Source organism: Bos indicus, chromosome 2, assembly GCF_029378745.1.
Source record: "Bos indicus isolate NIAB-ARS_2022 breed Sahiwal x Tharparkar chromosome 2, NIAB-ARS_B.indTharparkar_mat_pri_1.0, whole genome shotgun sequence".
Classification (NCBI taxonomy): Eukaryota; Metazoa; Chordata; class Mammalia; order Artiodactyla; family Bovidae; genus Bos; species Bos indicus.
The window spans coordinates 56,452,452-56,464,916 of NC_091761.1; the positions used below are offsets into that span (position 1 = coordinate 56,452,452).

The 12,465-nt window shown below is 34.5% G+C and overlaps 1 protein-coding gene across 1 annotated transcript in view; it reads left to right on the forward strand.

Annotated features, from left to right (window-relative positions):
- The window catches only part of LRP1B (LDL receptor related protein 1B), a 2,167,013-nt gene that overhangs the window by 1,876,168 nt on the left and 278,380 nt on the right, over positions 1-12,465 (forward strand). Inside the window, exons 56-58 of the mRNA XM_070768349.1 lie at positions 765-948; positions 4,048-4,133; positions 11,465-11,587. Coding sequence (XP_070624450.1) covers positions 765-948; positions 4,048-4,133; positions 11,465-11,587 — 393 coding nt within the window. The remainder of the gene's footprint in view (positions 1-764; positions 949-4,047; positions 4,134-11,464; positions 11,588-12,465) is intronic.

Below are 12,465 nucleotides of genomic sequence, written 5' to 3' on the forward strand. Positions count from 1 at the left end.
TGTACTGAGAACTGATATGCCAGTTAGTAAGTATCACATAAGAGGGTTGTATAGAACATGATAGAGATACCAAGAAAAAATATCTGATGATGCACATTGATTTAATTTTAGTGGAGAGACTGTTAATTTTATTATTTCTCCAGGCAACAACATGTTTGATAAAGGAATCAGACCCTGCCAATAGATAGTAAATAAGCCTTAATATTTGTTAAAAATTACAGCAAGAGCAAGCTCTCCAACTGGCTTTATCTACACAATTTCATCCTTGTGCATCTAGGTTTCTCATGGGTTAACTGATAATAGTGTCTACATCATAGATTTCTGTAAGACTCTAATGAAATTAAACATATGTGACAGTATTAGTAACCTTTAGAGCTCCATATAATGCTTAATCCTTATGGTTGTTAAAACAGCCTTCTAAAAATTCAATATAATGCAAAAAAAGAAAAAGAAACAGGAATTTGATGATTTAGTTTTTCCTTGCCATTCTCTAGCCACCATGGCTTGCTGATTAACGCCAGTTAACTTTTGTAATCTTGTCAACCTCAGAAGGTCAAATGAAGATATTAGGGAGAATGCTTTTTAAACATAAGCTGTACACCATATATGTAATTCTGATTAATGTTTAATTGCTGCAGGATAGAAAAACTTGGCATTGTCTATTCTTCAATGATTTTCTTGCTTGAATCATGCTAAATGGACATCCAATAGGAAGAGACAATGACAATGGTATAAATTGATTATGCTCATTTTTCATTCTCCAGTGCAAATGCTGGCCTGGATTTCAACTGAAGGATGATGGTAAAACATGTGTAGACATTGACGAATGCTCTTTGGGCTTTCCGTGTAGCCAGCAATGCATCAATACATATGGAACCTACAAGTGCCTCTGTACAGATGGATATGAAATACAACCTGCTAATCCAAATGGCTGCAAGTCACTCTCAGGTATTGAATTGAACTTGTCCACTGATCCAGCCCCAGTTATACGTATGAATCCTCGATTGCATAGCTATTCTTATGGAATTCATTCCTCCTTGATGTTGCTAATAAGTCAAAATTCTCCTCTACTTACCTTGATTGAGAATCCATCGCTCTGATTTTGTGTGTTGTCCACACACTGCTCGGTTTGTAATACCATTACAGTTTGGTCTTGTGAATTATTAAGTGTTTTGTAGATTGTGAGAACAAGTAAAAAACTAGCACTGCTTTCTGCTGTATAACAAGCTCTTGGGAGCAGGTTTGGCCAAAACTATTAAAGAACCTGTTGTGACAGTGTCCTAATAATTTTTTTTCTTCTCCCTATACCACACACCTTCATATATGTGTGCCAAGGAGAAAACACGTAAATAAGAATAATAATAACAGTTATAATGATGAAAACAGTAGAAATAAGTCATCCATGTAAGACTATGTGAATTCTTCCCATGATTAGACAAGTATTATTAAACTTATGTTTATTTCCGGTAGTGTGTTAAACTTAGTAAGGCTGAAAATTCAATAAAACATGTCCTATAACTTAAAACAAATTATGATTCATCAGGGGATAAAACCATGCTCATTAAAATGATGCAAAATAGTATATAATAATAACCTAAAAAGGGCAAAAAATGGTGTTAACTTGTCTCTATTCCTCTTGCTTTGATAATGAGTATAATGAATCAAATAGCATTGCCAGTTTCTCATATACATTTATGTTGATGACATTTAAAGCAATAGATGTTTTCTCATCCACTTTTATCAAATAAATAACAGGATAGAAATTAAAATGTTAAGTTTTTAACTGATTACAATTTTGCACACATGGAGAAAACAATAACTCCTTTAAATTTTTCATTCCACTCTTACTTATTCTTGGAGTATTCACCTCTGAAGCAATTTGCATATTATTTGAAGCCCATTGTTTTATTTGCCAGGATACCATTTTTTAATTTTTTTTTTGCCAGCTCACTGCTTACTATATTATCATTTACTGTATTATTACTACAGTAGTATTATTAATAGTTAACATTTCCATCACTTCACATAATTACCATTTCTTTTTTGTGGTTAAAACATTTGGGATCTTAGCAAATTTCAAGTCTTCAGTTCAGTTCAATCGCTCAGTCATGTCTGTCTCTTTGCGACCCCATGAATCGCAGCACGCCAGGCCTCCCTGTCCATCACTAACTCCCAGAGTTTACTCAAACTCATGTCCATCGAGTCAGTGATGCCGTCCAGCCATCTCATCCTCTGTCGTCCCCTTCTCCTCCTGCCTCCAATCTCTCCCAGCATCAGTCTTTTCCAATGAGTCAACTTCGCATGAGGTGGCCAAAGTATTGGAGTTTCAGTTCAGCATCAGTCCTTCCAGTGAACACCCAGGACTGATCTCCTTTAGGATGGACTGGTTGGATCTCCTTGCAGTCCAAGGGACTCTTAAGACTCTTCTCCAACACCACAGTTCAAAAGCATCAATTCTTCGGCACTCAGCTTTCTTCACAGTCCAACTCTCACATCCATACATGACCACTGGAAAAACCATAGCCTTGACTAGACGGACCTTTGTTGGCAAAGTAATGTCTCTGCTTTTGAATATACTATCTAGGTTGGTCATAACTTTTCTTCCAAGGAGTAAGCATCAATTTCATGGCTGCAATCACCATCTGCAGTGATTTTGGAGCCCAAAAAAATAAAGTCTGACACTGTTTCCACTGTTTCCCCATCTATTTCCCATGAAGTGATGGGACCAGATGCCATGATCTTCGTTTTCTGAGTGTTGAGCTTTAAGCCAACTTTTTCACTCTCCTCTTTCACTTTCATCAAGAGGCTTTTTAGTTCCTCTTCACTTTCTGCCATAAAGTCCTCATAAAATTAAAGTGATTACCTTTTTCATTGTTTTTTCTAATATATGCTGATATTAAATTTGCTCACCAGGGACTAAGTATATAAAGCATTTTAGAAACAAAGATGTTTAAAATGAGTTTTATCTTTATATAAACGAATCATGGTTAGATTATTCTTATTGTATTTCCTAGATTCTAGAACAAATAAGATATTAAAGCATGTTGAACAAATAAGAAGGATATAGACTCCTACTTAAAAGAAGCCCCCAGGCACATGGAAAAAGTTCATATAGGCAGTGAAACTCTTGGAAGTTATTCTGAGAGCATAAGCCAGTTATATGGTTATCAGGAAGGAATTTTCAGATTTATTCTGACCTAGAGAATTCCATTTGGACTATGTAATCCATGGGGTCTCAAAGAGTCGGATGCGACTGAGTGACTTTCACTTTTCAGTAGTAGGAATGTTTAGCTGTACTACAGATTTCTAAGGTGAAGATTATACTTCTCAGAATTTCATTTAAAAATAAGATTTTGTCCCCCTCCATCACCCCTTTCCCCCAGTAACCATAGGTTTGTTTTCTACATTTGTGCCTCTACTTCTGTTTTGTCACTAAGTTCATTTGTATCATATGAGAAATTAGGTTTGACATATACACTACTATGTGCTACTACAAGAAAAAAACAGATAACTAATAAGGACCTACTGTACAGCACAGGAAGCTCTACTCAATATTCTGTATTGACCTATATAGGAAAAGAATCTTTTAAAGAATGGATATATGTATATGTATGTGTGTGTGTATATGTATATATATATATATATATATATATATATATATATATATATATAACTGATTCACTTTGCTGTATACCTGAAACTAAGACAACATTGTAAATCAACTGTATTCCAATTTAAAAAGAATGACAAAAAGCAAGATTTTAGCAGTATTTTCCACTAATTTCAAATAAATTAGATAATTTAATATTCAAGAAACTTGAGGGAAAGAGAGGGATTTGGAATTGTCTAGATTTTCTGTACTGCACAGGTATCTGCTTTCTTTTCATAGTATTATCAACAGAGGTGCTCAGTATGAATTTTTTAACCATTAATTTACAGAGGGCACTGCATTTGAAGTTGCACTGCTAGAGTAACTAAACTGAAACTAAGCCAAGTTGAAAACCAAAACTACTAAAAGTCTAACATGTTTTTTGTCTTGGTATTTAGATGAAGAGCCTTTTCTAATTCTTGCTGATCATCATGAGATAAGGAAAATTAGCACCGATGGCTCCAACTACACACTTTTAAAACAGGTATGACATTTCCATGATAATCTGCTAATATTTAATATGGTCACTCCAGATATAGTTAGAGCTGTAGCAATACCTCATAATCAGAACTTTTGAAGCATGTATGCCTATAAGATTACCATAAACTTTGTTTTGTTTGAATTGTCCGAGTCTTCCAACTTGTAATATCACACCATATCAAGGAAAGTATAAGATGCAAAATATAATTAATGCAAGGAAAAAACTATCTTAAAATATCTAAAATACTGTCTTAAGAATAGCTAGAGAAGGTGTAAAATTCTTTTTTAAGATATTTTGTGCATTAACCAAGTTGCCCCCCACCCCATCCATGAGATTTAAAAATAAACATCTTTTCCAGAACTTTAAGTTTCTGTTCATAGAACTAAGGACTAACATGGGACTGATGATTCCTAGCCTTTAAAATTTGGAATTAGCAAAGGAGTAAAAGTATGACTGTAATCCAGTTGTGGTTTAAAGGTTATGAGAAGCATATATTTAGCCTTACCGTGGTCATCCCTCAACCCATCTACTTCGAGAATCTGAACTGCTAATCTGTTGTGATGCTTAAGTTCCATTGTCAGTGTTTATACGTACTATTTGGGATGAAAAGGAATGATTTTCACTTATGACAGAATAGAAATGTTAATTGCTTACCTCAACCTTTTTGTTTTTCCCTCTCAATCTACAGTGAAAATAACATAAAATCAAATCACTGAACTAGACTGGTTATTACATGGGCTAGAGAAATCATAGTTAATTTTAGCCTATCTTTAATTGTCAGGAAAAGTAGCTTCTTTGGAATGATTGGGCTTGTATCTGTCCTGCTGCAAGCTTGTCTTTGCCCCAAAATGTGCAGTAGTGACACGATTATGTGATAGCACTGTCTAGAACAAGTGTGCCCAAAATAAGGATGTTTCATGTTCTCATAGTATGTTTATGCCTGCATGAGGCATTAGATGATAAAGGTCATCCATGTATGGATTTTTCAACAACATAAAGAATGCTTAACTAAATATATTTTTTTCACTCTCTCATGGGTACCTCCATTCCTATTGTTAGAGTTTCATCCATACTGCTTAGGAATTTAGTCTTACTTTAAGTGCAAATATTTGTTAGCAAGTGTGATGTTGGCTATTCCAAAAAGAGTTTGATTTGCCAGCTTCTCTCTAAGTCACAGATTGAAAATGAAATTTTCACATGAAAATCCAGATTTCTGGCTATTCATGAAAAAATAGGACAGTGTAGCATTGCTGGGCTCACATCCCTGAACAGGCACAATCCCAGGTGGGTGGCAGCTGCCACTTTGATATAAAACCCATGCTCTCAATTCACCAGTGTCCTCAAACTTTCTGTGTGCTTACATGTATACTTGTCTTATTCAGGAATGTATTTGAGGTTTAGACTCTTGCTCTTGAGTTTGGAGGATGCCACCAATATCCACAGTATTGCACTGCCTCTTGTCTCTAATTCTGCACCTTAAGAGATTGAGTAAAATATACAATATTTTTGTGTTTTTTATAAAAACTAAAATATATTTAAAATATAAGCATTAGATAACCATTTCTTTAAGAGACGAGTAATATCCATAGGTATTAAGTTTACATAACTGCTTTAAACTGGCATTGTTTTTATTTCCCCAATGTTTTCTACATTATTTAACTTACTTCTTCTGCACGCTCAATTGCTTCAGTTATGTCCCACTCTCTGTGACTCTATGAACTGGAGCCTGCCAGGCCCTCTGTCCATGGGACTCTCTAGGCAAGAATACTGGAGTGGGTGGCCATACCCTCCTCCAGGCGATCTTTCGAACCCAGGGATCAAACCCTCATCTCCTGCATTGTAGTTGGATTTTTTACCACTGAGCCACCATAACATTTTAAGCTTATATCAAGCTTAAAAAATATTGAAAATTATCTTTTTATCTTAAGAGTATATCCCCACACCCTCTGTAAGCATGTCTATACCTTAGAAGTTAGGTGTACAAACTATTGAATTTCTTGTGTTGTCTCTGGAATTGACATGTATCTTGTATTGACATGTTTATATTTTCTGTTTACAGTATTTTTGCTTGTTTTCAGCATTTCCTCTTTTTAGACTCTCTCTCAAAGGGAGAAAAGTTCTCTTTTTAGAATATTCTATTTATAAGCTTAGATGAAAACCACAAATTTAACTAATACAGTAAAAGTATTTATTGTCATCATGAAAGAACTGTAAAAGAGCTTCAGTGGCAGCTCCTTACTTTATTATCCAACCCTGTTACTTGAGACATTTCTGCTGCTATCTTTTTTTATATATATATTTTTTATCTTTTTCATATTTTGGCTAATATATTATCAGAGATTGTTCTTAATGGATCAAAATGATTTTTTCTCTGTGCATTATCTATATCCATCTTGTACAACCAAACCATTTTAATGTACACATTCTTTTAGTGTTTAACTTACTGGTGATAAAATATTAGACTGTTGCCAACCAGAGATCAAATTCCCAACATCCGCTGGATCATCGAAAATGCAAGAGATTTCCAGAAAAATATCTATTTCTGCTTTATTGGCTATGCTAAAGTTTTGACTGCGTGGATCACAATAAACTGTGGAAAATTCTGAAAGAGATGGGAATACCAGACCACCTGACCTGCCTCTTGAGAAACCTGCATGCAGGTCAGGAAGCAACAGTTCGAACCGGACATGGAACAACAGACTGGTTCCAAATAGGAAAAGGAGTACATCAAGGCTGTATATTGTCACCCTGCTTATTTAACTTATATGCAGAGTACATCATGAGAAATGCTGGGCTGGAAGAAGCACAAGCTGGAATCAAGATTGCTGGAAGAAATATCAATAACCTCAGATATGCAGATGATACCACCCTTATGGCAGAAAATGAAGAACTAGAGCCTCTTGATGAAAGTGAAAGAGGAGAGTGAAAAAGTTGGCTTAAAGCTCAACATTCAGAAAACTAAGATCATGGCATCTGGTCCCATCACTTCATGGCAAATAGATGGGGAAACAGTGAAAACAGTGGCTGACTTTATTTTTGGGGGTGCCAAAATCACTGCAGATGGTGATTGTAGCCATGAAATTAAAAGACGCTTACTTCTTGGAAGGAAAGTTTGACCAACCCAGACAGTATATTAAAAAGCAGAGACATTGCTTTGTCAACAAACGTCCGTCGAGTCAAGGCTATGGTTTTTCCAGTAGTCATGTATGGGTGTTAGAGTTGGACTATAAAGAAAGCTGAGTGCTGAAGAATTGATGTTTTAGAACTTTGGCATTGGAGAAGACTCTTGAGAGTCCCTTGGATGGCAAGCAGATCCAACCAGTCCACCCTAAAGGAGATCAGTCCTGGGTGTTCACTGGAAGGACTAATGTTGAAGTTGAAGCTCCAATACTTTGGCCACCTTATCCAAAGAGCTGACTCTTTTGAAAAGACCCTGATGCTGGGGAAGATTGAGGGCAGGAGGAGAAGGGGACAAGAGAGGACGAGATGGTTCGATGGCATCACCGACTCAATGGACATGAGTTTTGGTAGACTCAGGAGCTGGTGATGGACAGGGAGGCCTGGCGTGTTGCAGTTCATGGGATAGCAAAGAGTCGGACATGACTGAGTGACTGAACTGAACTGAACTGAATCACTAGTACTTAAGGCGGTATGAATTTCAGACAATTAGTGTAGTTTATGGAAATGAAGAGGGTATGAGGAAGATAAAGAAATCCATGCGGACCCTGGACACCTGTGTCTTTGCAGAGCATTTGTTAGTGGTGACCACTGAGGAAGGATGTAATGACCCAAGAAATTAAAAACAAGCTTTAAAGTTTTGACTGTGGGTTGCTTGAAATATACCATTTTTGTTAGGAAATTTGTTTTTAACCACAATTTCATCATAGCATTATAGAAAGTTTCAAGGAGTTCTAGAGAGTAAAACCATTTTTTTTTCCTCAAAGATTTTTCTACATATGTAGACTGAAGTAGAAAATATCAGTAATTGGCTCTCTTCACTTGTTCCCAGTCAAAATAAATCAAAGGACAACATCCTTGCCTTAATTATTTGGAAATTTTGTGCATAGTTAATTAGGAAGAATAATTTACTATAATACCTTAAATTTTACTCTAATACCTTAATTTTATTGAATATAATAAAGAGAACAAGTTCTCTTTATTGTATTAGTAGCAATCTCATGAAGCTTTATAGCATAAAATTATAACAACTGGTAGAACATTTTTACCCTATATATTTTAAAATGCAGTTGTAGCTAAGATAGCTATAACTTAAATTCATACAACACATTTAAAAAATGTACATGGATTTTAGAAATGAAAATTAATCAAGTAGCTTTCCAATATGTTATCCAATTCAATTCTAGCAGTGCCTTTAATTCCAGTAAAATTGTATAAAGAAACAAAACATAATTTTCTAAATTAATCATCTTGAATCAAAGGGTACAAATCTTCAACCACAGAAATAAAAGAAGCAAGTAGGATTTTGATGAAACCAATTTTCAGCTCTGAAACCACGGGATGACTGTAGCTTTTTGACATTATTTTGACCATGCCCTTGACTGTTTTAATGTTCCTTGCATATGATTCTGCAAAAAGAGTTTTGCACTGTTTTCTGTAGAGATTAAGAATAAAGCTGTAGGAAAATAACTAGTTTGTCTTGATAGATATGTCAGAATTCTAAGCTTCAATACCTCTGCATCCAAGGATTTAATTTATTATAGTTGACTTGCTAAATTTGGAACTGGATTTTCATTATCTAAATTGATTATTGTAAAGAATGGAATAGGGTAATTCTGCCAAGATTGGAGATTGTGGGTAAATCTTTGCTAAAGTGAGAAACAAGTTTCTGTCCATATCTTTCTTAAAGAGCTCTAATTTACCTATCTGCATTGCCAGTCCATCACAAAACCCTAACCCATACCTTATTCTTTTAATGAAAAGTGCTTTTGAACAGAAAGAAGATCATAGATTACTATTGAATTTATTAAGTGCTCTACAGAACTTGGAATATATTCAATTTATGATTTAGAATCTTGATTGATTTTGCATAGATAACTTCTTAGATTGAAGGCTTATGTGTATTTAGTTAGGGAGTCCTCCAAATTTTAGTGTGCAAATGAATATTTAATGAATCTTTTGAATCTGAGACTGAATGTTAGTTGCATTTTTTTAGCATTTATAATCATTATTCTTGATTAGTGATGCCATCTGAAAGAAGTATATATTTGTATTTATTCATCTGGGCATAGTGGGTTTAGGCTATTTAGGGTTAACTTTATAATCTGGAACTGAAAAAAAGATTGCTTCTTTTAGGACAAATGAAAGCATAAGATATGAGCCTATGATTTTCAACACCATCATGCTGAGAATTTAGCCTGACTATGAGAAGAAAAAAATCAGTTTTTGCCAGAACCTGCTCTGAGTTCCATACATAGGTGATTTTTAGTCTTGGAGGTCACTGGAAAGAAGTAAAATCTGAATAGCAAAAATTTAGCCTTTGCCAGAGTTTTATTAATGGAGAAGGCAATGGCACCCCACTCAGGTACTCTTGCCTGGAAAATCCCATGAGCGGAGGAGCCTGGTAGGCTGCAGTCCATGGGGTTGCAAAGAGCCGGACATGACTGAGCGACTTCATTTTCACTTTTCACTTTCATGTACTGGAGAAGGAAATGGCAACCCACTCCAGTATTCTTGCCTGGAGAATCCCAGGGACGGGGAAGCCTAGTGGGCTGCCATCTATGGGGGTCGCACAGAGTCGGACATGACTGAAGCGACTTAGCAGAAACAACAGCAGCAGAGTTTTATTAAAAAGTGTGTATCTCTGATGCAGTGTTGTTATAAAATTATGAATTTTGAGAATAAATGTGGAAACTGAACTCAGATTTAGGAATTAACCACCCTTCCCCAAGGACTTCCCAAGCGGCTCAAGTGGGAATCCACCTGCCAATTCAAGAGTCACAGGAGATGCAGGTTCAATCGCTGGTCAGGCAGATCTCCTGGAGGAGGAAATGGCAACTGACTCCAGTACTCTAACCAGAATAATTCTGTGAACAGAGAAGCCCGATGGGCTACCGTCCATGGGGTCGAAAAGAGTTGGACACACTGAGCAACTGAGCACACATCCTTTCCCAAATTAATCAAAGCAAACCACAGGAAAACAAAACAAAACAGCAGCAACAAAAAACAATTGCCTTGGAGATGCTAATCCTTACCTACAGGATTATAAATACTCATAAGCGACCCCTAAACCAATTTGTGACTTTAATGACAACTTCAGAGTAAATATTTATGTAAAAATCTTACATCAGATATAAAGATAAGGCAAATATCTCTGGGGCTTTCCCAAATGTCTGTGATGTCAACTCATTTTAATATATAAGAGTTTATATATTAATAAATTAATATTCAACCCTCAAAGTGAGTTAACACAATTGCAATCTTGATTCAAGTTTTGTTAGCTCATTGGGATGCTAAATCTATGAGCCTTAACAATAGGTCAGAATTAAACCAACCCCTGGGCAATCATTTGTACGCCTCAACAGCTGAGAAGATTCTCAGATCCTAGTGAACAATCCTCAAATCAAATCAGTGAAACAGTGAAACTGCCAAAGGAGCTGTGTTATCCAAAATCCATCAGCTGAATTCACATTCAATTTTGTTATCTGCTAAAAAATGCACTAACTGTGAGTCTGAAAGGAAGGATTTCCTCACATTTCTACCATGTGGAATAAAAAGATGTTAACCAAGTTCCTCTTTGGTTAAATATTCACTAAAGTTTTAACTTTTAAATTCGAATATGGCACTGTATTGCCTAACAGGCTGCTTGAAGCATGAGAAAAACAGAGACTGTTAGTATGTTGTTGAACCAAAGGCTGTTAGGGAAAGTAAACTTTGAAAATCTTTTCTGACTTTCATCAGATATCTATCAAAATCTTATCTTAAATTATTGGGGATTGTCTACCTTTTCAATTTAGATGTATACTCATAATAGCATCAAATTAATATTAACCTAAAATGAAAATCTTTTCCTTTTTCTCTCTAAAAGAAATTTTTCCCATATTATTGACTATTTACTTAAACTGTTTTCTTTAAACACTCCAATATTTTTCCTATTTGGAAATATGCTCACATAAACTATGGAACATCTTATGTGTATGATATAGAGAAAATGTAAACATATGATGCTTTTACAAAGAATTGGTCACAGACTTTTTTTTATTGTAAAACTGTAACTATTTAGATTCAAAGGGAAATATTGATTCTTATGAATTCCTAAAATATTGTAAGAAGATTTCTCTTAACTATTATTCAAATATATTCTTTTTTATTTTTAGGGATTAAACAATGTTATTGGTATAGACTTTGATTACAGAGAAGAATTTATCTATTGGATTGATTCCAGTCGACCGAATGGCAGTCGCATAAATAGAATGTGTTTAAATGGAAGTGATATTAAGGTATCTAGATATTACAATGATGAGATAATTCAATATTGTATTGGTATGGTTAAATTGAATAGAAAATGTTATTTGATGGTAATGACATGACTCATAGAATGTATTAGGTTGGTTTGAATTTCACATTTGTACAGTGTGTTAACGTATACTTTAAATATGAAATTGGAGATTCTTATCCATGTTTCATTATAACATGATTGCTATAAGATAAAAATCAAATTGAGTAAATGAATCTGAAAACTTATATTCACAACCATATATAATGTGAGGAATACTTTCAGCTTGAATGATTAGTGCCTGAGATTTAATTGTGTTGATTTATATGAAAGAAAATGTTGAGTTAGAGAATTTGTAATTGAAAAAAATAATTATTAGAATGTAGATTGAAATTATAGCACTATTATTTTGCTATAGAAGGGAATAGTTGAATACATTTGTGTAAAATCATGAATGCTTTGAGTGGAGAACATCAAAATTAAACACGTCACATTCTAGATGTGAACTACTCTACTTGACACCATTTCTATGCTAATTTGGGTTTTAAAATAAAATCATTTGCACTGTATATATGTAGTAAAATATATTAAAAGAAGTTCAAATTCAAGTAGATTGAACCCTTCTATTACTTAAAAATATTTGAAGCCATTTATAATATTGTATATAGAGCTTTGGTGGAAGCAATTAATTTTTAAAATATTAATGAAATCTTGAAATTATATATATACTTATATATATGTACACACACATATATATAATACCAAAATAATCAGTAGGTTGCATAATTCAGAATAAATGTTATTGGTTTTTTTAATACAGCATATTTGTGCATACATAGCCTATATCCTTATTATATTTGACATAGGTTGCAACTGAACACA